The 27,640-nt window shown below is 39.8% G+C and overlaps 1 protein-coding gene across 1 annotated transcript in view; it reads right to left on the bottom strand.

The window, feature by feature from the left end:
* Nucleotides 1-26,811, bottom strand: part of Nrg1 (neuregulin 1) — a 987,318-nt gene extending 960,507 nt beyond the window's left edge. Inside the window, exon 1 of the mRNA XM_077792554.1 lies at nt 26,064-26,811. Coding sequence (XP_077648680.1) covers nt 26,064-26,811 — 748 coding nt within the window. The remainder of the gene's footprint in view (nt 1-26,063) is intronic.
* Between the last annotated feature and the right edge of the window lie 829 nt (nt 26,812-27,640).

Below are 27,640 nucleotides of genomic sequence, written 5' to 3'. Positions count from 1 at the left end.
ATCATTGTCTTAGTACAAGAATCTGAAATTAATTTGATGTGCATTGAATTTAACCTCATCCCTCCCTTTTTAACATTTTTATTGTTGAATTGATATCCCAGAAATAGACACAGAGTCAGACCTCTCTTCTTTATCCTGTCTCCAATAATAAAATAACTACATGCTCAAAATTAAAGAACAGGATTCCCATTCTTCTGGAATTTGTGATAGCCTATCATTGCTTAATTTTAACCCTTTAGTTCTTCTTTTCTACTTTTTAATGAAAGTGACTTGAGTACTTGAAGGAGGCAGAACCCTAAGTACTAGGTACACAGTACTATTTTCACTATATTCAGAGAATCTGGAGTTCCTAAAATGGCAAATGTTACCCTTGATTCCAATCTAAGGGTCTCTCCAATCCTCACCTCTTACTCCTACTCTGCTTAAACTGGACTCTCTAGCCAGACTTGAATAGCTGTGCAGTTTCCTGAACAGGACATGATATCTCCTGGTACCTTTATGAGTGCCTTGTGTCTTGTACATTTACAAATGTTGCATCCCAACTGATACGTGGGAATAATCATAGTGATTATCACACCAAACAGTAATGTGCTCCTTAATTGTCCATCTCCCCTAACGAGACTGTAATCACTGAGGATGGGGGGAGGAGCATTTCCTGATGTAAATAGTGCCCAACATATTCTAGCACTGTACTTTGTTAAGATACTGAAATGATGCACGAGCCCTCTGTAGTCTGGGCCAGATGCTACACCTTTTGGCACTCCATTTGCTTATCTGTTTTCTACACTAGAGTGGGAAAACCCTCAAATGTAGGAATTGGGTCTTTTCTCATATCCTAATGCCTAATCTTGGTCTGAGAACATTGTTAAATCAATATTTGTGACATTGGTGGAAGGATGAATGCATGGATAGGCTGAGAACGTCTTTGGTGTAAGGCAAGAAGAATCAATTGTCAATGGATAGTCAAAGTGATATTAAATAAGATAAATATCTATCTTCTAGAGTATTTGGTTAGATAAGAGACCCTGATGCCAAACAGCCTGCTGTCTCCACCATGGAATTTGGGTTCAGTTCCCTCACCTGATAAATAGGTTACAGTAGTCCCTACTTCAATGAGCTACCACATGTAAAGTTTTAGAGTGCTGTGTGGCACATAATAAGTACCGAATGTCAGGAAAACAGGTATGACCACCAGTTTCATTTTAGCCTCAACAACTGTCCCTTAAACCTGCCAGAAATGACACATATGGTAATATCCCACCAAAAGGATGTAAGGCGGAAAACAACAATCTGAATGAGCCAGTGAGGTGTGAACTCAATTCCATCCAGTCACCTCAGTATTTAATGAGTTATTTTCCCTGGGAAACAGACCAAATCCTGAGAACTAAATTACAAAATCTCCAGTAGTTCCCAAACCTCTACTTGTCTATCTCCCCTAACCAGACAATTGAGACAATTTACTCAACAGCCGACCATCAAAGCAGCAGAATGAGAAGACAACTCCTCTGTGCGTGTTCTGCCAGAGAAAGGGAACACTAGTCTTTTCCTTTCTTTCTTTTCTTTTCTTTTCCCTTCAGAATAAAAGTAGGGAAAGAGTACCATGTTAAAAGGACTAAGCCAGAACATTTGAGTTTGTTTTTGTTTTTCCCAGCCAGCTATTTTCTTTTTTTTTTTAAATTGATTGTTCAAAACATTACAAAGCTCATGACATTTCATCTTTCATACATTTTATTCAAGTGGGTTATGAACTCCCATTTTTACCCCAAATACAAAGTGCAGAATCACATCGGTTATACATTTCCACATTTTTACATAACGCCATATTAGTGACAGTTGTATTCTGCCAGCCAGCTATTTTCCTGAGAAGTTCTAATCTGCAAAATTTAGACCTCCTCCCCACTTTCCTCTAGTCAATGTCAGGTAGGAAGTATAGAAGTCTTGGAGCCCCTGTTCATACAACTGTCCCAGGAAACACAAATCAGAGAGGGAACACTTTGCCCCACCCCTATCCTGCACTTAATGCAAAGCTCAAATCCTGAAGAAGGTAATGCCTCCCACAACTCCTCTCAACTGCTGCTGCCTACATCCAAAAGCTTCACTATTGTCTTTACACCAGCCCAAGGTTAGCAGCTTGCTGCTCCTGGGCCCTGGGTTTGTCCTGAAGTTTGCAATTAAAGCAGTAGTACTTAAAGCCCTTTCCAAGGGCTCTTGGTTCAATCAATGGTGTTTTATTTTCCAGGAGAAGAGGCTCTCCTTCTATAAAAACACAGTGGGAGGCACATTTAAAAACCATATTTCAATTGCAAACAATGTGGCTGCATTCCCAAATGGCAAAAAGACGATAAGAGAATTATCCAGGAGCCCCAGAGGTGGCAGTAGAGGTGTAACCAAAATTCCTTTCAGCAGTATTCATGCTCTGCTGCTGCTTCTTGCAGCAAAGGAAACTCATTTGAAAATGGAGCAAATTAGCAAAATTAAACAGATGGGAGCCCTGGGTCATATCACATCAGCTCATTAATGTATCCAGAATGAACGCACTATAACAAAACAAAGCCATAAGAATTAAAAAGTTTAAAAGAAGAAAGCCTATGGTTTCTATATTGATCAACAAGAGAAAAACTAAATAAAGACTTATTATATTAATTATTGATTTTCATATGCAGATCTATACTTTGGAAGTAATCAAGTTTTTAAAACTACAAGCTAAGTAACCCTTTCTGCCAAGTCTACATGAGCATTCCTTCCATAGTTTTTTTCTCTCTAAAATATAGAGCCCACTCTGCCTGGAATTCCCTCAGTGGTTCCTTTGGTCTCTGATTCCTTCCAAGTCAAGCTTTCCAAATTCACTACCTTCATCCGGTTTCCATCCTGGGTACAAAATTTTTGCTTTCTTGTCTCACAGACCATGCCTTTGCACAGAAAGCCAGAAGGGCAAGTTGATGTTGAAAGGAGCCAGAAGACCCAGGTCTGAAATCCAGTCCTGAGTTTTACCATTAATGATGAAAAAGTTAATGATTCTGACAACTGTAACCTAATCAGTCTACCCTAGTTTGAATGGCCTGATAGTAACTGTAGGCAATTGGGACATAGCTGGAGAAGGCTAGTCCCTGGGGGTGTGTGCTAGAAGGGTATATCTTTTCTGATCTTTTCTGACCCCTGCCCCTCGGGCCCTCTACTCTGCTTCTTGACCCCACCCTGAGCTGAGCAGCTTTCCTTTGCTGGGCCCTTCCGTCATGATGAAATCGGACCTCATCCTGGGCCCAGAGCAATGAAGTTGGTCATCTATGGACTGGGAGCTCTAAAACCATGAGCCCCATATAAACTTTTCATTCTCTAAGTTGTTCTTGTCAGTATTTTGGACACACACACACACACACACACACACACACACACACATACAAACAACAAACAAACCTGGTTAAAACAGTCTTCCCTGAAAATAAGTTTCTTATGACCCTTCCGAGAAGAAGAGAGCTTCACCTCCTCAGAATACTTAAATTATTTACCCATGACCTGCTCATTTGATATTTTGCCAAAAATAATTTTGGGGAGTAGTTATCTTCCTAGGTCCAAATACCTCCATAACTAAATTATAAGCCCACTGATTACTGGCATGATTTCTATATCATTTTATCCACCACAGGACCAAACAGAGTGTGTTACCTTAATGCATTCATACTCCAATTTAGTTTTTTCCTGATTCTTTTTCTCTGCAATAGAAATTACTGACTGCAGTGCCTGATTTTTACAACCAAGCTTTTTCCCCTCCACACCAGTCTATCTTCTTTTGGGGTCTCATCACTAGTGAGTCTAGTAAAACATTAGATTTTCTTCTTCTTCCCAGCACTACATAGAATTAAATATAAAATATACTAACTACCCCTTTAAGAGATTAAAGAGAATTTACGTACAATGAAGACTGTTGCTAGAAGGACTCTGAGTGAACTGGTAGAACAATCCCTCCACCTGGCCTTGAATAAGTTCCCAGGCAACTTCTCAGCAAACTTTCACCCACAACTATACCTTCTCCTTCAGATTTTTAACCTTTCTTCCACTCTATAAATGGGTAGCTCCTGATTCTTTATATTTATAGAGTTAATCCTCAATATTCATTTCAACCATTCTTTCTTCAAATAAACCCATCCAACTGTGGAGTGGAAAAATAAAACTGGTTAATTGATGCCTTCCTTTTTTGTGAATTCCCAGTTGTGTGAAGACTTGACATCTCCTACCTATAACCCAACTAGGAAAACCAGGCAAATATATGCCATCATCCACAGGTCAATGAATCCTGGGCACCCAACACACAGTAAGGGCGATAATACTGGACTCTCTTTAGTGCTGGTGGTTTGGTGATACAGACAAGGGTACTGATGCTGTATTTCTCCCTTATCTCCATTCCTCTCTCAGGTTCCCTACTGATGGAATCAATTAGAACAATCACCATCATTTCCATCAACAGTTGAACAGGCTCTGAAAATCTGACAACTTCCAAATCTAGAATTTCTTTGGTATACAGTGCTTGGGCATAAAATGTAGTGATAAGTACTAAATGAGGTTTCCTACTTTTCCAATTCAATTTGCCCTGGGTCCCTGGAGCAAACAGCCCCTTCACCAAACCAAAGCTGATGGCAGACAGGCAGTACATCCAGACCCCTCCCCCCCAGTGTACCATCCACACAGTGGGCAGAAAGGACCAGAGGGCCGACTGTGCCCAGTAGCCCATCCCTGGAAACCCAAACCTTTCCATGATTGACCACAGGAAGGAAAGAAGGCCCAGCAAATGACAGCCTAGATCAATCACAAAACAAACTGTCCCGTCTTGGGGGGAGCGTATAGGAAGGGTGGGAGAAGAGGCACCCAAAGGATTCCCTTACTTATTCCTCCCACATTCCAACAAGTTCTTGATATGCTTTGTCTCTCTGACCTCTAAGTGTTTCTAACATTCAGAATTCCATTCCATCCCAGAAGTGATGATGAAATCTGAGGAGGATTTTTGTTCACATCATCCTGTACCACAAGACACATGTGAGGCTCCATCAGCACCTGTCACAAAGCTGGCAGGAAGGAGCCAAAGGAGACCCAAAAAGATGGAGACCTTGACTTAACTGCAATGGCATCTGCATCATATGCACAGGTCTTGGAACACAAAGGCACTCAGACGTTCGTATATCAAATGAGAGGTAGAAATGGACCACAGCAGAATCCAGGAATGCAAGGCAGCCAGGTAAAACTCACAGGCACTGAAAATGCAAAGGCTTCAACATCTTCTTCCATCATTTTGAAACAATGCTAGAAACCACGCTGGGTTAAATCAACTATAACTTTCTCCTCACATTTTCCAGAGTCCTTTATTCATGGGGACAAATGCTATTTTTTTTAAAGGATAGTTCATTTTCAGTTAGCTGCCTATTATTAATCTATATTTTTTAATTTAAAATTTATGGGAAAGGATGCTTGAATGCTACTTAGAACTCTTGATCAGTCCGTGTTGTGACAATCTGGAAACATCCCCTGTACTCAGAGGCTACCTGTTTCTGTCCACTAGTTGAACCGTTTAATTGTATGGATTAGTTTGTCTTGAAAGTGCCCATCCATACCCTGTAATGGAAGTCCTTATGCTTTAGTAAGCAATGCTCTTATTGCTCCTTGTTTTCCCAGGTCCCGTTGTGTGATCAGGAAAAGGACTAAAACACAGATTAAATCCTAAAATGACTCTTTTCCTTTTAATTTCAGAAGCTGCTTTAGGAAAAGATGGCCTATAAAAGACTGGCTGAGTAGACAGACTGTAACATGTGAATTTGTACCATAAAAACAAGGTCCTTAGTCAGCATTGTATCTGTAGCATTTTGCAGTGTTTGGCTCATAATAAGTGCTCCACACATATTTATTCAATAAATGATGATGGATATGGAGATTAAGAATAGTACATCAAAGACTTTTTCATTGACTTTTAATGTTTTGTTGTAGATGATTTGAAACTTTGGCCGTCCATAGGACATTGCTTAGAAAAGGTCAGAACATATCTTTTAATTAATAATTTTTATAAAGCCATATGCTATAAAACTATCAGTGAAAATCAATGATACAGTGAACATGCTGAGCATTGGGTTACTAGATGAAGATCTATTTGCTTCATTCCTATATGTCTACGCAGTGTTGCAGATCCATCATAAGTGAATGAATGACACAGGAATGAGAATAATATATCTGAGTTGAAAAAGAAGAACCCATATGTTTCTTCAAATATTGGCAATAGTCTAGGCTATGCAGTTTGGCCTCACACTGCAAGAACTACCTTAACACACACAAACTGAAATTAAATAACATTAGAGATTTGGTTCTGTTTGTTGGTACTCCTCTCCCAAAGTTCTTCTGGGGACTGATTCACTCAGGACCAGGACCATATCCAGATCTGGGTAAGCTGAGGAATCTTAATTACCTTCATTAAGACAGATAAAAGTCAGTCAGACCTCTGGGAGTGGCCAGGAAATTCCTTTGATCTGCTAAAAAATGTCTGAGAACTAAATAGATTAGTATGGCATTGTAAAAGGATTTCTCAAACCAACAGCTCTGAGAGTTTATTCCTTTTAAAAATAACTATTTAAATATCCTGTCCAGCAAACAAAGAAACATAAAAATGAAGAAAACGACCAAATTCTATAAACTGTTTGGGGAAATACTAAATCATCATAATAATAGCATTACAACAAGAACAAGAATTTTAATTATTTTCCAGCTTATAATCCAAAAGCAATAACATGTCAGATAAATTTATAATATACTTAGGGACTGCAATAGTTTTAATGGGTGGTCGCTATTAAATGCTAGTAATAAAAAATGCAAACACAATTATAAGAGACCAGAGACATGAATTTAAAAGAATAAATGCTGGCCAAATAATATCAGAAAATGACTATGTCACTATAGGTTCCCAACAGTATATAAGAAAAACCCTACCTCAAGATAAAGACAAAGCTATGCTTCTGATAACAGAATTCAAGTCAGGGTATTAATTCTATTTTCTCCTACTAAAACAGAAATTATATTTCTTCCAAGAAAAACAGGTGATAGACATTTTTCATCCAAAAAGAAATCAGATATAAACTTTCCTTCATTCCTTCATGGGAGGGGTGGGGTTCTTTTGTGAGGGCTAATTATTTGTAGTGGCAGGTGAGTTTATATTAGCACAGAAGTTCCCCCCAAAAGGGACAAATATCTAGAATTGATAAGACTTTCCTTGTTCTAATTGTTTCTCCAACTCACAACAAATATAGGCAACACATTCTGCAAATGAATTTAATACTCTGTAAATGCAAAATGAAATGTAGTTCTTCTACCCCCAGTTTTGTCTCAAATTTGTCAGAGATATCCTGGGAGTGCCCCAGCAAAGGTGCTGTTCCCTTTGTAGGACATGATGGCTTCATCCTGGTAGAGCATAACCATGTCCTTTTTCCCAACTGTGGTATAAATTCTTCAAACTTCTCCAGATCTCACAGAACAATAATCAATCATAGCAAGCCAGGAGTACTAAGTAATCAATAAGTACTTGTTGAATCAGGGAGGGCAAGGAATGAATACTGTTACTTTTATTACTTACATTAAAATGGTCATCACATATGTTGCATTTCACTTTTTTTCCCCTAAGAATCAGGTACAGGGAGCCTGCATTCAATACAAAAGGGTACTGTGGGGAAGGGGGGATACTGGGGATTGAACCCAGGGGTGCTCTATCACTGAGCTATACCCCTACTCCTATTTTATTTTTCATTTTGATACAGGATCTCGCTAAGTTGCCCAGGCTGACTTTCAGCTTGCTATCCTCCTTCCTCAGCCTCCTGAGAACCTGGGATTATAGATGGGCACCATTGTGCCTGGCTACATAAAGATACTTCCTAACGAGTATAACTTGGTTCTGTATGCCAACTTCACCAAGCATTTAGCTGTGTGCCTGAGGCAAATTCTACAACTGCTCTGGAACAGTTTCATTGGTAAAATGGATATAACAATACCAAACTCTATATTATGATCAGGATTTAGTGATATAACCTATAAGAAGGGCCAGCACAGAACAAGCACACTAAACAAGCTCAAATCTTTATCATTAGTACAGAGAAGACAGAAGGCAGCAGTGTATTCCTTTTTTGTCTTAGTAGCTACAAAAGGTTTGCTTTTCATCTTGCTCCATTTCCCTAAGATATTCTAATAAATGCAACATTTCTGCTTTCTCAACCTAGTTCCACAGAGCACACACCAAGATGGGAAATCCTCCCAAAGCCCTGAGCTCAAAGTGTTAGAGCAACCACGCTGCCTTCCAGTTAGGCACGTAAAATGTGGAACATCGGGTCTTGGTTTTTTGTTTGCTTGTTTTTCCTTGTATGTGCTGGTGGTTCCCTTCGAGTCATTCTGGGATCCAGGCCATTTTGATTCCTCTCTCCAAGGACACCTATCCTACTGTGTCGTCACTGGGGATCACTCATGACTTGGCAAGGGGTTTAGAAAGGTCTCATCTGTCCTCTTTGTCAGAGCCAGTCCATACTCCCTCACCTCCTTTCTTGCATTACATCTTCTCCTGGAAGGCCAGCTATTCTGAAGAGGGTCCTTTCTGGTTTTTCTAGTATTGCTCATTCTTGGTGCCATGTCCTGGAGTCCATTTGGAAAGGAGTGTGCTACCATTTATCTTTTCTAGGAAAAGTCTTCTCCTCTCCTCTTCTTGTTGTCTCCACTCTCAGTGTCATTCATCTGCTGTGGAAGCTGCCACTGTCACCCATGGTATTCCTGTATGACTGAGCCTAGACAATACTCCCCTCTGACCAAACATCTTCCCCACCACTGAGGGCATGTGCCTGCTGAAGTAGCACTTCTTCAGTTTCACTGAGCATCAGAAACACCTGGAGAGCAGTGAGTCTGGAGGGGCCCTAGGAATTTGCAGCCTTGATGAGCACCAGGTTGGTGCTGCTGCTCTGCAGACCACACCTGGAGCAGCACTCTTAAAGGACTCCTGACACACACATTAAGAGAATTCCCTGGTTGGTAGAGAATGGCAAGCACAAAAGTCAAGTTGGTGAGGCTCAGCTCTCTGTGCCTGCCTCTGTTGCCATCTTCTTCTGTGTCTCCAGCCACCCCGCTATTCCTTGCTGCTTAGAGTCAGCCTACAAAAGGCACACACCTCTGCTGGGGCACTCCCCAATGATAGCTGCCTCTTGCCTCTCTGAATTAATATTAACAGGGCTCTTAAGAGGACAGAGGTGCTTTCCATACATTATCTCAGCTGGCATGCACTCATCTCTAAGGGAGACATATTATTCTCATTTTAAAAACAGAAAACGAAAACTAAAGTTTAGAAACATCAAGCTCTGTTGCCAAGATCACAAGTAACAGGCTGAGATCGAGAAGTCAAGGCCTGCCCCTTAAGCAGCATGGTGCTAAGCCCACTCCAGACTCCAGAATTTTTCCTACTGGGCCCCATCATGTCTTATTTCTTTATGTGCAGTGTGTGGTATTTCCTCATTCAGATAATTAATAAACTTGTTAGTAGAGATCTTTGAGAGACAGAAAGTCATCTCTGATCACAATAATAGCATGTTCACTGTATACTGTGGAAGACATAGGTTTGTCCAAGTACATCTGACTTCAATACTCTTAAAACATATCCAGTCCTCCCACTTGGCTATCCACATATACACTCCTTAAACAGGAAAGTCTACCATTGCCAATGGGTATACTAAAAGTGAGAGGCAAGACAAATTGGCCCAGGTGATGATGCGACTAGAATTCCATGAGACTGCCTTGTTCTGAACCTCGACATGATTCTAACAAAGTACATCAAATGAGCTGAATACAAATAAAGGTTCTGCCTCCCAGCAGCTGCATGACCTTTAAAGTTTGGTAAACCTTTTTGAATCTTGAGTTAAAATTGGAATAAGATGAATAAAATGATATAGCCTGCAAGATAGTGTTAAGGAATAAATGAGGTAAAATATGTAAAAATGTACAGCCCATAATAGAAACTCAGTAAATTCTAATTCTCCATTTCTTACTCATGCCCTCTTTTTCAGAGAAGTTTCAACTTTATTAGTTGAAAAAGACAAAAATCCAAAGTTTCCCAAACCTAAGCCACATTAAAATCACCAAGAATGTTTCAAAAAGTCAGATTATCAGGACAAACCCTGGACCAAATGGGTTATTATTATCTCCAAGGGTCTATCGCAATCTCCATATTTTGACATGCAAACCATTTGCGAACCACTGGAGTGTCCACGATCAGAACACCTAGTTCAATAACTCAACTACGGCTCTCCAGAGTTAACTAGGCTGAGGAGCTGAGGTCCAAGGATTCAGAAATTTTCTTCCTATGTTTTGGAGATGGCCTTTCTGTTCTTTCCCTCATTTCCTTTTATTTGTGCAGTGTGGACTTCAGAAATAGAACTCCCAGTTCATTTACACTGTATCAAAATTAGGAGAACTCAATGTAAAAATAAACAAATCTCCCATGAAAATACTATTGTGGCTCAGAAAGTAAACAAATGAAAGCAGGAAATTTAAAATCATTCTTCCCATGGTGGTTCAAACTCCTTATGCAAATAACAGCTAGAATGCATCAATTCAACAGCTTACTAGGGCAATAAAAAGGCTCCATATAGACGGGCAGGAAAAATGCATTCAGTTACTGTCAGAATAATAACTTTGAATTTCTTGACTGCTGCTCATTAAAATGCTCAGTCATAGCTCCCGGTAAAGGTAGCTCCTGTGTCAACCTAAGATGTGATTCAAGGACCGTTTGATTCAAATATTCTTTTAAATTAGATTGATAGGTGTCACTTCACAAGTACTTATGTGACACTGCATTATATTCTCATAGGACCGGGTATCAACTCTAGAGACAGTAGTTAGTTCTCAAGTCACCGTGTCAAGAAAAATTTGAACAGTAATTTTTCACTGAAGGGGCTTATGTGATACATAAGAATTTTTTTTTTAGCTGAGGGAAAATACACAGATAAAAAGGTGACCTTCAGCAACACTTTCATAATAGTACTGACAACTTAATCAATTGTGATCATTTTTTAAAAGATCTTTATACAAATAAAGATCTCTCAAACATATTCTTCTTATACCATCTTCCTAAAAAAAAAAAAAAAACCTTTAAGTACTTAAAATACTTTCCTGTTACTTATGTTCAAATAAATAAAGATTGCTGAAATTCAATGTTAATCATCCAGAGGTTGGCCATAAGTACTTCAACCCACTCCTATCTAGGCTCCACCCCAGCAATTGGCCAAAACTGCTTTGTAAGTCCTCCTTGCTGATAACTACAATGTGTAATTTTCAATATAAAGTGTCCAGCAGTTGTGAGCACTCAAAAAATGCTAGGTTTGGCTCTCCTTCCCCCATCTTCCAGTTCGGACCCTCTAGGGACTCAGACACAGTTCTTGCATCAGGAAACCACATCCCAGGCCTCCTCCCACTCCCTTCCCTGATTGACCCTTTCTGGCCACTCTGTCTGCTCTCTTGTTTCAACTTTAAAGCTGCTATTCCTCATGCTTAATTTTCTACTCCCTTTTCCTCACTCCTCAACCCTCTTTTCTAAGCAATCTGATCTACTCCGTGGAAACAGAAATATCACATCCTTGTTCATAACTGCAACATTTGTGATCCAACCCTCACATCCCTGCCCACCTCCAGCTCTATGTACCTTCCAGGGCTTATTTAACATTTCCATTTGGATATATCAAAATCACGCTGAACTAAACCCTCCTCCTTCCCCAGCTCATTAACTACCATGCACAGTATTTGTTCATTCTAGAAACCAGGAAGGCATCTTCTCCACTTCCCTCTGAAAGCAGTTCCCCTTCAGAGCCAAAATTAAAAGATGCTTCTGAAATAACCTCAAATCCTTGGCTTCTTTCCCTAGGGCTCCATGCCCTACCTGGAGCACTACCTGCATTCCATGCCCCTAAGTCCCTTCCAGTCCACTGTCCATAAGGCCACCAGTGGTAAAGACTATAAAAAGAAAACTGCTTAAAAATTAAAAAAAAAATAAAACTCCAGTAGTTTCCTCTATTTACTTTTAGCACAAAGTCCAGAATCCTAAAGTCTTGAATGGTCTGACTTTTCCTTGCCTCATAGACCTTATTGCCCTCTTCACTCTAATTATCCTCTCTATTCCTCACCTGCCTCAAGGCTGGAATTCCCTCCTTTCCGTTTGTCATCCTTGACCTATCAGACCTATCAGATATGTCTCTCTCTCAAGAAGACCTTCTTGAATCTTTCAGAACAAGATAGATTCTTTTGTTTTATGTTGTGGAGATACCCTGGTACTTTACCCATAAAACATACAGTACAGTTGTAATTATATACAATGTTATTCTTTGTATAGCTATTCTATCTTTCTACCTTATTAGTTCATATATACCTAATTAGATATAATCATATATACCTAATTATACCTGCTGTCATATATACCTAATTAGAATAAATAAATTAAAATGATAAAAAGAATGGGCCCTAATTTTTCCATCACTGTCATCCCAGAAATCAATACAGAGCCTATCAACAATAGATACCAGATAAATATTTGCTGAATAACTAATTAAGTGAATTCCCTGCTTTTTTTCTATTAGTTACTGACATTTGTTTAGCAATATCATATTTCTCATGATTTATTTAGGCACCTTCTGAATGATCCCTATAATTTCTCCTGCAGGGTGGGAACATAAGAAGGAATGGAACTGGGGGGGGCATGCAAACGGACTGAAAAAGTGATAAGGGGTATATTAATGATAAATTTTTAATCTCTTTTAATAAATATGTTCCTTATTGACCTGCAGGCATGACAAAGCCTTAAGCTATTCTTTAGTTCTCAAGAGCCTTACAAAGCCAAATAGCCCATGACAAAAACCAAACTGAAAAGCACAACCAAATATATCACTAGTCTTAAAATTATGTCATCTGCAGAGGAATGGATGGAGTTGGAGAATATCATGCTAAGTGAAGTAAGCCAATCACAAATAAGCAAAGGCCAAATGTTCTCTCTGATAAGTGGATGCTGATCCATAATGGGGGGAGCATGGAAAAAATGGAAGAACTTTGATTGTGCAAAGTAGTCGGGAGTAGGAAAGATGGTAGAATGAGATGAACATCATTACCCTAAGTACATGTATGACTGCACATGTGGTGTGATGCTACATCATGTACAACCAGAGAAATGAAAAGTTGTGCTGCAGTTGTGTACAATGAATCAAAATGCATTCTGATGTCATATATCCCTAATTAGAATAAATAAATTTAAAATGATAAAAAATAATACATACTAACTAAAAAATAATAGTCAGATTGTGGTAACAGTTCTGAATCCTCTATCTGAAAACAGTGAATGCTTTTCTGTGTATGCATGTCTAGATAAAAACTGGGTTTTTTTCCTCAAAATTAAAAAAAAGAACCAATAAAAATAGCAAAAAAAAAAGCACTATTCTTTACAACACACATCTAATTCATAAAAGTATTTTATCTTCTCAATATTTAATAAAAATTATTTAAAGACCTTTATAATAATAACATGAAAGATATAAATGTGCAAAAGACTATTTTACACAGCTTCAAATCCATTCGTTATCTGTTCACCTGTTATGAATTGGTTTCCTATCCTCCTGAGTAGCACAAAGGAAGCACAACCATATACCCAACTAGTCATAAAATCACCAGCAATTCTTGCTAACAGGAGGTAGGTGGATGATATTGGCACCTTAATCATTTTCATGGACTCTTCTATAGTATTTTAAAGAGAAATATTACTGAGCACATAATGACAGTTATTTAGCAAGTTACTGGAAATCAAACTACTGGAGAGTTAATAAAAGTGATTAAAAACAGTGGACAGATTACTCATCAATATGTTTAATATATTGGGCAGGTTTAACCTAACAATTTTGCTTTTACAGGCAGCTTTATCAGCCATTTTTAATTTATCCACTAAGAAAAAAAAATGTGCATCATGAAACTCAATTAAATCAGCAGTGATAAAGCCTGAGAGTTTTGCTCCAGACCCTATATCAAAATGATTTGTTAAATAGGGAGCTCAAAAAGGCATCCAAACACTCAATGAAAAACACAGTGGATGTGGCCGTGGCCGTCTGACCCTCCTCATTTTCAATGATATCAAATGAAACCAGATATAGTGGGCATTCTACCTTAAAGATTTATTGCAAAACTCACCCATAAAACGCTAGGTTGAACATAGGGAAGAGCATGTATTTAATATGCTATTTATCTACAATAAACATAGGTGATTTTATGACCTGTTCTGCACATTGGGCTCTTCCGTTGCAATGAGGCAGCAGAAAACACATTTGTCTACTTTTCAAAAACTTGGTATGCAATTGAAAATAAAATGACCATCACAAATTGGAACACTGCCTTTTCCAACCAATTTTGTCTATCTATGGCGAGGTTCAGTTATGCTCCAGGTGTCATTAGCACAGAACTTAGAGGAAAGTAAAAACTAGAACATCTAGTTCCATCCATTCACTGGGCAGAAATAAACTACTGTACCTGAATTGTTACATATTTGGGGTGCCATTTGCTATATCAGCTAGCCTACTTACCTAATAAATCTGTTATGACAAAGAAAGTGTTCTGAAGACATAGTTCTTGTCACAAGTCAGTATTTGTATTAAAAATAGTATTGACTGCTTCTGTTTTCTAAAAAAAGAAAACTAGAAAGTACAAATAAATAAAATGAAGAAAATTTTAAACATCAATAATCCCAATACCCATAAGTAAATGCTGTTAATATTTTGCCATTTTGGATTCTAGGCTCTTTTTTTCTTTTTTGTCAGACAGAAACTTGAGATAGAGATAGATGCATAAATCACACAAATATTGTACGACGACAGTTGACAATATACTATGGCATATACTGTGAATACATTTTGAGTGATCATATTCCTTCTGTAGAATAATCCATGGATATACAGTTTTATTTCACTTTCACAACTGAAGGACATACTCAATCTGGATCACTGGGTAGTAAAGTGCAAATGTAGATAGAGGCCTTATGTACCATTCAATGGAACGTAAATTTTATCCTGATGGCAACCCAAAAGTTTTAAATAAGGGCATAGTATGATCTTTTCTATTTTAGAAAGATCCCTCTAGCAACAGTAGAGATACTGTACAGATACTGTAGAGATACAGTAGAGATACCAAGAGGCAGAGGATGCATCGACAAAGATAAGAAGCTATTGCTGTTACAGTAAGAATGGGAGCTATCACAGAAACACTGGAGTTAGAGTAAAGGAGGAATCTGAGGTTTGTTAAAGAGTTAGAACCGATGGGATTCAGACATCAAACTGATAATAAGGCTGAAGGTGTTTTCTGGTTTGAGATAACTAAGAAAACATTAATGCTATCCAATGATGAGAGGTTAAGTGAATTTATATCAGCACCTAATACTCTATCTATCATGAAATGAATGTTGACCAAAGAAGCCACTGAAAATAATAGTGGTGATTTTAACATTAATGACAGTAATTTTGTTATTAGTACACAGTTGTGCAGATAGACTGGCAGCACATACTGTTTGATGTATGTAATATAAAGTGTGTGGATGACATCTGGGTTATGTGGCTATATGGATCTAGAGCCAAAAAGAAAGGTCTGAACTTGAGGAATAGAATGTGAAGCCACTATATATAAACAACATGGACTCTGGGTCCACAGGGGCATAAGGGAGGTTGCCCTGAAGGAAAAAAATTGGACCCAACCTGACTGAGTCCTGTCTGGCCGACCCTAGTGTTTAGGAGCTGCCAATGTGCTTCATGCAGAAATTTAAAAAGTCAGATCATATTATCCCTCACTTGATAACTTGTTTCATTGTTGCCCCATTTACCCATAAAAGAACTAAGTGTATCCTCTTCTGGCCCAAACCACAATAATCATAAGCTGAGAAAGAAGGTCTCTTAACCTCTGCATCATGGCAGAAAGCCCCTCCATGATATCATCACACCCACCGCAGATGAAATTCTTCCGACTCTCTGGGCCAGCCTCGTCCATTTCTGTAACAGTTCTAGTTATTAAAACCTAAAACTGTCACATTTATGTTGTTAAAACAAATTCCTAGTCAAACAGTACAACAAATGACTGAACTTCCTTGTTCTAAAAGTTTACAGCTGGGGGTTCATCTATTCATCATACCTTCTCATTTCAAAGAAAGACTTGCAGAGACTATGGTTTTTGCTTTTTGAAAAGATGATGCTGGTGAACATAAAGAACTGCTAGTTTTTTTTTTTTGTAGACAGTTTAATAAAATGACAATGGAGGTACGGGGATTTGGAGAAAGGAGGCATGTTCCCTTGAAGGTTTCCTCTCTTCCCATTCTCTTTTTCCTCTCTAATTGTCCAAAAGTTCAACAGTTGTTTTCCAAAGATCATTCTTCTCAGAACAACACTGAAATTGGGGAGGAGGGTGGAATTCCAGGAACAGGAGCAGAAGTCTATGTTTGGGTCATTTCTTAGATAAGAACTAGGAACTGTTTGAATGGACCTCGAAAAGCGTCTTGGTTCTCCCTTCTCATTTTGCATATTAGAAAACTGGTAAATAAAGATAGGTGCCCCAAATTTTACAGGTACTAAATTGCTGAAGTGAAAAGGATTGTTCCGACTCTGAGGATAAGACACTTTTCGTTTGTTTTAAAAAAAAAAAAAAAGAAAAGAAAAAGGCAGAAGACATTGCAAGCATCTGCCCACAAGAATAGTGCAGAACCCCCAGGTAAGGCAAGAGAGAGGTTATGGTTTGGATGTGGTATCCCTCAAAAGCTCATGTGTGAGACAATGCAAGAAGGTTTAGAGGAGAAATGAATGGATTATGAGAGTCTTAACCCAATCAGTGAATTAATACCCTAATGGGGGATAGCTGAGTGGTAACTGAAGGCTGCCAGGGTGTGGCTGGAGGAGGTGGGTCGTTGGGGGTATGCCTTTGCACCCCCCTTTCTTTCTTTTCTCTCTCTCTCTCTCTCTCTCTCTCTCTCTCTCTCTCTCTCTCCTTCCTGATCATCATGTGAGCTGCTTCCCTTCACCACACTCTTCTGTCAGGATGTTCTGCCTGACCTAGAGCGTCAAGGAACGGAGTCAGTTGCCTATGGACTGACACCTCTGAAACTCTGGGTCCCCAGATAAACTCTTCCTCCTTTAAAATTGTTCTTGTCAGGTCTTTTAGTCACGGCTGACTAAATAAAACAGACTCAAGCGAGAAAAGCTTAAAAACACAAATTATGAAAAGCACAAGATAATATAAGGAAATTTTGTCATATCATCACCTAAAGTACAAGTAAAAAGGTGCTCTGTGCTCAGAGGCTGAAGTGAGTGTGTTCTGTCAGAAACCACCAGGAGGACCGTCATGACAATAGGACTTGAGCTGACCCCTTGACGGGGGAGCAGAATTGTCTCAGGTAGAAATGAGGGAAGAAAGGGACCCAGGAGAGGAATTGGCCTGCATAAAAGAAGTAAAAGAAGGAAAACCACATGGCCTGTTCATGGAGCAGTTAGACTGGATTAAAGTGTTCAAACAGTAAGATGAGAAAGATAAGGCTCAGTTTGGAATGAGGAAGACACAGACTGTCAGGATGGATAGTTAACTAGAGTGCATCCAGAGACAGTCTGAGCAGGAAAAGAGGCTTAACATAGTAGCATTTTAGAATGACTCAGATCCAGTACAGTACTTAGTGGAGGGGACTGAAGCAGTGGACAGGAATACAGACAAGGAAATTAGGAAATAAAATTAATAAATGAGCAAAATCAATGAAAAGATCCTGATAGTATTCAAATATGACAAATCACCTCTCTGGACTAATGTTAGCAAGTATAAATAGACCATTTTTTTTGAGGCTCATTGAGTTTCCCAGGTTTTCAAAGCCAAGTTTACTCTTTAAACCTTTCATCATTTTTATTAAGCTCATATCTGTTGAAATTGTGTTATTTGGTGGATTCAGATTTAGGTTCCTAAATGTCATGTAAATTAAGAGTTGAATAGAGAACAACTTTGTTTTTCTGAAAACTTTTGTTTCTTATTAATGACAGTGTAATCAGCCATAGTAAGTTTGTATAGAAAAAAAAATAAAACTGTTCACTATCACTTCATAGCCATTAGAATAGTTATTATCAAAATGAAAAAGATAACATGAAGATGTGGAGAAAGTAGAGCCCTTGTACACTGTTAGTAGAAATATAAAATATGCAGCTGCTGTGAAAAACTTCACGTTAGTGCCTCAAAAATATTAAACATAGAATTAGCATGTGACCTATGAATTCAACTTCTGGGTATATAGCTTAAAGAAATGATAGCAAGAACTCAAGTAGATATTTATACATCCATGTTCATAGTAGCAGTATTCACAATAGTCAAAAAATAGAGGTAACACAAGCATACCCTGATGGATAAATGGATTAACAAAAGGTGGTTTACACTTATGAAGGAATATTATTTGGCCTTAAAAAGCAAAATACTGACACATGGTACAACAGGGATGACCCCTGAAGATATTATGCTCAGTGAAATAAACCAATCACAAAAGGACAAATATTGTACAAGTTCACTGAAATGAGGTACCTAAAGTAGTCATATTCACAAAGAAAAGTAGAGAGTGGCAGCTACCAAAGGAGAGGAAGAGGGGGAAAACAGAAAGTTAGTATTTAATAGGTACCGAAGTTCAATTTTGTGATTAAAAAGAGTTAAAATAGGGCTGAGGTTGTGGCTCAGCAGTAGAGCGCTCACCTAGCATGTGTGAGGCCCTGGGTTCGATCCTCAGTACCGCATAAAAATAAAAAAATAAAATAAAGGTATTGTGTCCAACTACAACTAAAAAAAATCTTTTTTAAAAAAAAAGAGTTAAAATAGTTAATTTTATAGTAAATATAATGAAATATAAAATAGTAAAAAAATTCAAAATTTTAAAAAATGCTCACCAGAATAATTTTATATCCTAAAACATTAGAATTTTTTAATAAAATTCCCATTCCAATGAAAGAAAAGTTGCTAGAGAAGGTGAGAACAAGATGTGATCCACCCCTGCAGATGGGAAGGAAGACAGTGGAGGAAAGGAGCATTCTAGAGATTTCCAGACTTTCAAAGAAAAAGAGCCTACAGGATCTCCACAGGAGGACCCTGGTGTGCTAATGACAGGACGGGACGATAAGCACACCTACCCTGAGCCAAACCCCTCCATCCTGCAAGTTGAAAAGGGGTTCTAACTGCCAGAATCACCTCCCAAGGGCAAAGGCTAAGACAAATTCTGTGAGATGCAGACACAGCCTTCCATTTTCTCCTCATTGAGGGCCACCAAGATCTGTACAAAGGTGCAGCCAGGAGGGGAGACCCCCTGTGGTGGGAGAAAATGCTACCACAGCATCTGCTGCTTTGGGAGTAAACCCTCTCTCCTACAGTGCCTCCAGGGCCAACTGAAGGAAAAGGATCTCATTATTCATCACAGCCCAAATGTGTGCTGTCCCACCTGCCGTGTAACCAAGAACTGATGTGATATTAAAAACAAGATAAGTAAGCAAAAAGCAGCTCAGCCGAAATCTTTTGTTTTTTTATTACTTCTCTGGGATATAAGCAGTGCTTTTCCATCTTCAGTTACAAGAACTGAATTTCCATATAAGGTATAACTTATTGTACTGAGATGTTTAAACACCTGTGAGGAGAGATCAAGGGAGAGCCAACACTTCTGCATACTGAAGTCAAGTACTCATGATATAAGCTGGGATGATTTGGGAATGGGTCGGCTCAAAACAGGGGTAGTGATTCATAGACGATTCAAAATCTCTTTGTGTACTTTCAAGTGTTTACAACCCTGAAAAATTTCCCCCACTTGGCTACAAACTACATGGTATAAATGTCCAAACATACTTGAAGAAAAAGAAGTTTGGGGAAATTCAGTAACCTTTCTTTGATGGCCAAAGATCAATCCAGAGGTGAGGCTCTGGGTAGTAAGAGGAGGCAGTAGTGTCTTGGTAGGTTACTATTCTATATGCTACTTCCTACAAACACACATCTCATCAAGTTAGTGACCTAAAGAGAAAGAATCAGAGGGATTTTTTTTTCCTTTCCAAAGTTTGCCTAGATTAGTCATTGCCAACTATAAAACAAAATGAGGTAATTCGTCATTTATCATTTAATTAATTATTACTGAGCATTTAATCGACACCTTAAAAAAGCAAGCTATAACTATCATAAAGGCAAAAAAAGATTCAAACTCAATGAGTAATAATTAAAATCACTTGGTTTTAGTTGAGCCTTCAATTTGTTATCTTCCTTTGCCTTAATGGCAATTTCCAGATTAGAGACAAACTTTTAGGATAACAGCATACTGCTGAGGGCTTTTCAGATTTAGCAAAGCAGTTAGGCTTTTGCCTCTCTTAACATTGCCATGCCCTGGATGTACCTACTATCAAGACTCCAGTGCCCTTATCAGGCATGATCCCTTGTGCTAGGCTCTGTTCAGCTCACATATTGTGGTATCACAGAGCAAAAGGAAAAAGAAACAATTCTCTCCTCTAGGTTCTCTCAACCTATCATTACCTCCTAAATCAGGCCACCTCTAAAATCATGCACCACTCTGTGCTGTTTTCTTACAGTTCCCCACACATCAGGGCAGACATCCAAAGACAGAGTCTTGGGCTCTGGGGGAAAAGCCTCTGAACTAGAGATGCAATGCAGGTTACCATCTGTGTCCTCATGGGATGAACGAGGATTCTATCAGGAACAGAAAGACTGTTTGCATTCACAGTCCCGTGATTTCAGACTGCTGTTTTCCAACATACTTGTATCCAGGCAGCCAAATTCCAAGATGTCAAAAGAAGGTGAGTCAATGTGATGATGAACAGCAATCCTATACTCACAGACTGAGATCCACCCATGGCCCCATCATTTACCTAAGGCTTTCCTTGCAGTATCTTCATAAGGGAAATAGAGATGAAGGGAAAACACATATGAAGACTGAGTTAGGAAGTGCTTGTTCACTCTCCCATGTACCATCTAAGTTGTGGATGAAATTTCTTCTTCTTCTTTTTATTTTGTTTTAGTTATTAAGAAAAGAAAGTCATAAATTTTACTAAGCCCTAATGTAGTGGATCAAGGTTAAGAAACAGTTTCTAGGAAACTATTTTCCATAGGGAAAAATACCCTAGCCTTCTTTAAAAAAATAAAAAAAAATAAGGTAAATTATCACTTAACATCTCTCTAAAATGGTTAGATGGCTCCTATTATTAGAGGAAACGGGTGCCTAACAGTTGGATCTATGCCAAAAACAAACTAACTAGTCAACCCATTTTTAATTCTCAGCCTCACTAAAATTTCTTTTATTTACTTCAACCTTTATGGATCATTAGAAGATAGAAATCAAGGAAAGAAGCTTTTAGAAACAAGTTTGCCTCTAGTGCAAAACAGCACTAAACAACTTGGGCACTATGAAACACATCCTGTCAACTAGAGCAATCACTCAACTCAGACTTATCTGTATCTTATAAATTCTCAATGATTCAACTTCACATTTATACAAGACATATCACTAAGCAGCTGTTCAAATACTATAAGGTGACTGATATTTATGGGACAATTGGGACAAATTAGCTAAATTACACATTCTTTCATGTTACTTTAATTTTACCTTAAATTTTATAACAACATAAGAGCACAGAGTAACATACATGCAAAAATTTAAAACATTCATAAATGGGTTGAAAACTGTCCACAAGAACTATTTCTGTTACTTAGAAATAAGAACATTAAAAATTAGTCTTCATTTTGTTATGAAAACTTTGACTAAGGCATGTTATACATTTATGGGGGGGTAACAAATTGCTTGACTCACTAATAACACTAATTACATCCTTATTGTCTTCATCATTATCATTTTTTATATAAGATTAATAGTATATTCATTTAATAAGTGCTATCTAGAGACTTTTTTCTTTTATCATTTAAGTCCATTAAAAACAAACCATAAAAACCCAAGTATTGCTAAATACTAAGGGCAGATGAGCATTTGAAGATCTCTGAACATCTGGCTAGTTTATAAATTGTCACTGAAATGTAAAAATAGGTTTTAAAATGTTATGTTTATAATTAAGGAAAAAATAACAGGAAGAAAATGGGTATCGAAGCAAAAGAGATTTCCTGAGCAATGAATAGATTATATTTGACAAGGGCAGTAACCCGCCCAATCACGTCTTTTGCTCTCATTTGCTATAAATACACAGGCCAGGGGAAACACAGCTCATTGTTTTGATCCTCAGGGTTATTTAAGCTTCCCAGTCATTGCTAATGCATTAAGACATATGGTAAAACTTTCCCTAGATTCAGAGGATTTATAGATCCCTCCCAACTGATGAGGACTATCCCCTCGTGTTAGTAAAATATTCTAACACACATATTTAAATTCTCTTTTTAAAATACTTTTAATCTGAAGATTTGTTTTCCCAAATGACCTATCTTGGTTTCACTTTGTAATATAAATATAAATAAATACATATACAGTTTCTCTCCTTGATAGAAGGGAGTTAAATTTGGTATCGATTTTTGACAGCAAAATTTATAAGGTTTAAAGAGAACAGTCACAAATGCTAGGGAAATTACATTTACATGTGTATTCATGAAATACAAGCATTCAAGCCATATCTGTTCCTATTGCTGCTTCCTTAATATAGCTTTTATTAAGAATAATTTTCTTCAATGCTGGCTGGAAAATCCCTGCAGCATTTTTTTCATTTTCATAACACCATAAGGTCAGCACACATTATTAAATGGTGATTGAGAATATTGGAAAGAGCTAGGGCCATTTATCACAAATATTTGATAAACATGTTTATATTATCAATATACATAGAGATCTTAATTGCAATGCTATATGATATATAGAATATCTAGATTGGCTTGTTAAGAACATAATTGATATGGAAATCTGGCATAGCCCAATTGTAGATGTTATTCAGCATCCATATTTTTATTCCGTTTTGGAAATCGATCTCTGCCTTGTGATAACCACAATGCTTTGAAAACTAAAAGTGTAGCACATCAAACAATGATTTACCTGAATATCATAAATTTAATTAAAGAGCAAGTTATTTTACATTCTGATGAACATAAAACCCAAGAATGTTTCTTAGGTCATTCACTGAACAAGAAAAAAAAAAAAGTAAAGACTGGGAAGAATTTAACCAACTGTAAAGAAAGTGTAATTTATACAAACTTCAACTATAAAGAAAACAAGCTATGAAATTCTATGTTGTCTTCTAAAACACACTAACAGTTTCTGTTTCAAAAGGTCCTTTTTTTCAAAGAGCTTTTTCAAATACAGACACTACTCAGGAGTTTCTATTGAATGGAGGGAAATTTTTTCAGGGAAGCTGAAAGACTAATCTGTTGCATGTGTAGTTTCTACACTAGTAAGCAACTTGTAGGAAATGACACTGCAGCTGAGAGCACGAGATCTGGAAACTGTTCCCCTGGGTATGATATCACAAAATGACTTTGCTATATTCCTCTCCAGCCTAGTATCATGGCTCAAACCTGCACACAACCGTCATACCCCCAGGGCAGCTTCATGTCATTAGATAAGGGCCCTCTGCTCCATCATTCTTCCTGAAATTTTCTAACTGGAAGCACACAGAAGCAGCTCAACCAGGACAAATCAGCCCCTATTGTCTTTATATATATTTTCCACTTATCTGTGTTCCTTTGCGTGGTAGGATCTGAAAGACATTGTTAACTAAGACTATAAAACTGAGACTGGATGATTGCACAAGTTTTCAAACATACACACTCAACACACTTTTACACCCAATTATCCAAGTAAGGATTTTCTAAGTTTTCATTATAAAAAAAAAAATAGTTTATACTATTTACGTTTTCCCTCCATTATTGTAATGATTACTCTGTGGGCAATAATGCAAGAGAAACTTTCAGCACTCAGTCCTTAGCTAAACCATTAGTTGAGGTCTAATGTACTAACTACCCTACCTTAAATTATATAACACTAAAATAACCACACACACACAACAATTATACAAACACAGAGCAGTGATTTTGTGATTTTGTAATCTACTCAATTAGATGCAGGGAGGTTTCCAACTCATTAAAAATCCCAATTTTTAAAACATGCCACAATTTACAATTATGTGTTTTCCTTTGGCAAACAAAAGGACAAAACTAAGGACCTTCAGTGAAGATTTTTTTCCCCTTAGAAGCACAAAACAGAATATTATTCCTCTCCAGACAACATGGATTTTCCATGTCCAAACATTCTCTGAGGGCTTATAAGAATTTTACCTCCAAAGTCTGACATTTGTTTCTAGTTAAAAGACATAACCAACACCATTGCTAATCTAGTAATATCCCCCCAATCCTAAGCATCACTGCTAGCGACAATCCCCTTTATATTAACTTCCCACCATGTAGAGTCAATGATTTCAAACTCATGTGGTTAGGGCTAAACTCAAAATCCTTCCTGAATTACATATAATAAAATATGTGAAAACTGGACCACAGTATGGCTTAAAGGTTTTGTGCAGATTCCACAACAGAATAACATAAGCTGCAGTACAATGGTTTTGAGCTTTTGTGTTCCCTAATAAGTCAGCTCCCAGCAGAGCACTTCCCATGTTTTACAGTGACATCTATCAGCCAGTCATGGGGAATCCCAACGTCACTCAGTTTTCCTCAGCACCACTCTGAACAGCTTCTGTCCACAGAGTGGTGCAATCTTAACAGGTCCCTGGCACACAAAGTCCATTGTTAACATAAGGGAATGGTGGGTGAACACTGCTCTTTCTTGTCACTAAAACCAAATCATTGGACGTTAATTAACTGCAGGACACAAGAATCAACCAGAAATTTAAATAATTGGGCTTCACTAGCTACAAATTAAAAAGAAATGATATACTTTGCATCACAGGCATACTGAATATAGCATGATGCTGAGTTTTGTGAAAATTCAATTAATCCAACCATCTATTAGACCGATATATAAAGACCAAGGAAAAAAGCTATTATGCATGTTAGAATTTGCAATGTGTAATCATGTTAATTTATAGTTTGAGAAGAAACCCTGCTATGCGTTAGTGATTATATGGTAATCAGGAAATAATACAGATATTTAGATCCTAGAAATTATCTTATGAATGGCATAAACGCAGTCTATCTCAGAAACGTAATTAGATTACCAGCTAATTTGTCAAACCTGATAATATGATGCAGACCTGGGAAGAATACTTTTCAATAGGAAAATGGGAAAAGGTCTGGGAAATCCGTCGCTAAACTTCTTTTCTGAAATTCTTTTTCAGGGCCTACACGTGAAGCTCCATAATTATGTTCATCTGTTCTGATTCACTGAAGTGCCAAAATATACTCCAAACCAAAATATTGAGAAAACAAAAATTCTTGAGATGATTTCACCAAAAAAAATACTTTATAACTCTTGCATACACATATACACAAGATACAGATTGAACCTAATCTGTTGGACTTTAGTTCACCAAAAACTCTGCCATCTGCCTCAAGAAATCTCTGAGTGGTGTCCTTTCCTTGCCTGAATTCCCAAGGGACACAGACAATCCCTGCCCATCTCATCTCCACACTCAGGATTCAAAAGTGAAGAGAAGGCATTAAAATCCTGTCCACCTCACTCATTCTCCTTCAGAGGAAAAGCCCCACTCAGGGGCCCATAATAAGCAGCTCCTAACCAAAACCAAATCCAATATTCCACAGGCAAGAAAACAGCAGGCACATTTCGATTCTACTTAGTTGAACCAAACCCCAAAGGTTTAAAAAGTTTCAGGCCGCCCCAACCAAGGACCAAACTTGGGCTTTCACCAGTGGCAAAGCCTAGGAAACAGGAACGTGGAAAAGGTTCTGCCAGTGGAACCCGGGAAATCTCCCTTCCTGAGGACCTCTGGAGTCCGACACCCAGACCCCAGCAACTCCGGAGACCTCCTCTGCTCCGCAGCCGTCGAATCCTGGTGCCCACCGCGCCCTCCGAGCCCCGCGAAGCACGCCCCCAGGGGCGAGGAACTTACCGCACCGCTTGCACAGCACGCGGCCGACCTCCTTCTTGAGGTTCCGGCCGGTCTCCAGAGGGGGGAACGATGCTCGGAAGGCGGCCGGCGCGCGGCTGCTGCTGTTGGCCTCTGGCTCCATGAAGAAGATGTACCTGCTGTCCTCCTTGAGCCTCCCGCAGGAGGGGAAAGCCGGGTGACCCCAGTTCCCCAGGCGCACGGTGAGCAGCGAGTCCTTCTTCAAGCCCCCGGTTTTCACCGCCCACACCTGGTGCACTTTCACCAGATAGGGTGCCTCCTCCTCCCCGGGGTCGCCAGCGCTGGGCGCTGTGGCTGTGGGCCAGGAGGGCACGGTCCCGTTGGCGGTGGGCAGCAAGTCCTCGGCCGGCGGCCCCAGCGCCCCTGGGCCGGCGGCTGGCGGCTCGCGCTGGCCACCCCACGCCCCTGCCTCGCCCGCCGCCGCCGCCTTCCTGTCGAGTGCCCCCTGCTGCCGCCGCGGCGGGTGCACCTTTCCCTCGATCACCACCGCGGCGCGCTGAGCCAGCTCCTGCACCGAGCCCACGCTGGGCGGGGACGAGTAGCACACCGAGGCCCCCGCGGGAGCCGCCTCGTCGCCGGCCGCCGCCCCCGGCGCCAGGGCCGCGGTCCCCAGGAGCAGCGGCAGCAGCCACGGCAGGAGCAGCGGCGGCGGCAAGCGGGCGGCCGAGTCGGGACGCGGGGCCGGAGGGCCAGCACTCCTGGAGCGGCCCGGGGCGCGTCGCCATCTCATGGTTTGAGGTGCGTGCGGGCTCTTGGCTGTCGGTGCGGACTCTGCCTGGCTCTGTCGCGCTGCCTCCCTTTTCCTTGCCACCCCCCCGCGCCCCGCACCACTCCTCCTTCCCCCCTTTACCCTCCTCCTTTTATTTATTTATTGGGGGGGTGGGGTAGGAGAGTTGTTTATGGAAGGAGGAGGGGGGGGAGAGATGGGTGGAACCACAAAAAAGACGAAGAGAGATAAAGGGGGGAAAAAAAGAAAAGCTAAAAGAAAAAAAAAAAAAAAGCCGCTGCGCGGCCACCGCCTGGGTTGCAAGGAGTGACAGGTCCCCCCCGCGCCGCCGCCGCCGCACCGGAGCCCTGCTGTCGGGGCTGCTGTCACCGGAGGAGGACGTGGAGGTGGAGGAGCTGCTCAGCGGGTAACAGTCCTTTGTGTGAAGTGATGCTGCGGCGGCTGCTGGGGCTGCGAGCTAGCGGCTGGGCGAGAGAGCCCTGGAGGCGGAGTTGCGTGCCTGGAAATCGCTGGGTGGCCGCGGCGGCGGCAGCGCTCTGCGCCTCGCCAGCCTGTTTACCTGTGGTGCGAACTCGCCCCGCGCTTCCCTTCCCCATGCTGATTTCGGAGCTGGCCCGCGAGTTGGTCCTCCTGGGTCTTCCCTTCCCTGCGTGCCTCCTCCCTCTCTGTCGCCCTGACTGCTGCAATGGGAGGACGGGCGGCAAACAGGCTGCAGTCCGAGTGGGCTGCGGAGATTTACTGGGGAGTGAGAGGTGATGCTTCAGTAAGCAGGGACCTGTTAGCCGGCGCAGAATGCCCAAACGCTGGTGAAGAGGCAGGCTTGAGAGGGAAA

The sequence above is a fragment of the Urocitellus parryii genome, chromosome 14, assembly GCF_045843805.1.
Source record: "Urocitellus parryii isolate mUroPar1 chromosome 14, mUroPar1.hap1, whole genome shotgun sequence".
Classification (NCBI taxonomy): domain Eukaryota; kingdom Metazoa; phylum Chordata; class Mammalia; order Rodentia; family Sciuridae; genus Urocitellus; species Urocitellus parryii.
Note: the sequence above shows the minus strand (reverse complement) of the source record. Positions and strands in the feature narration are given on the sequence as shown.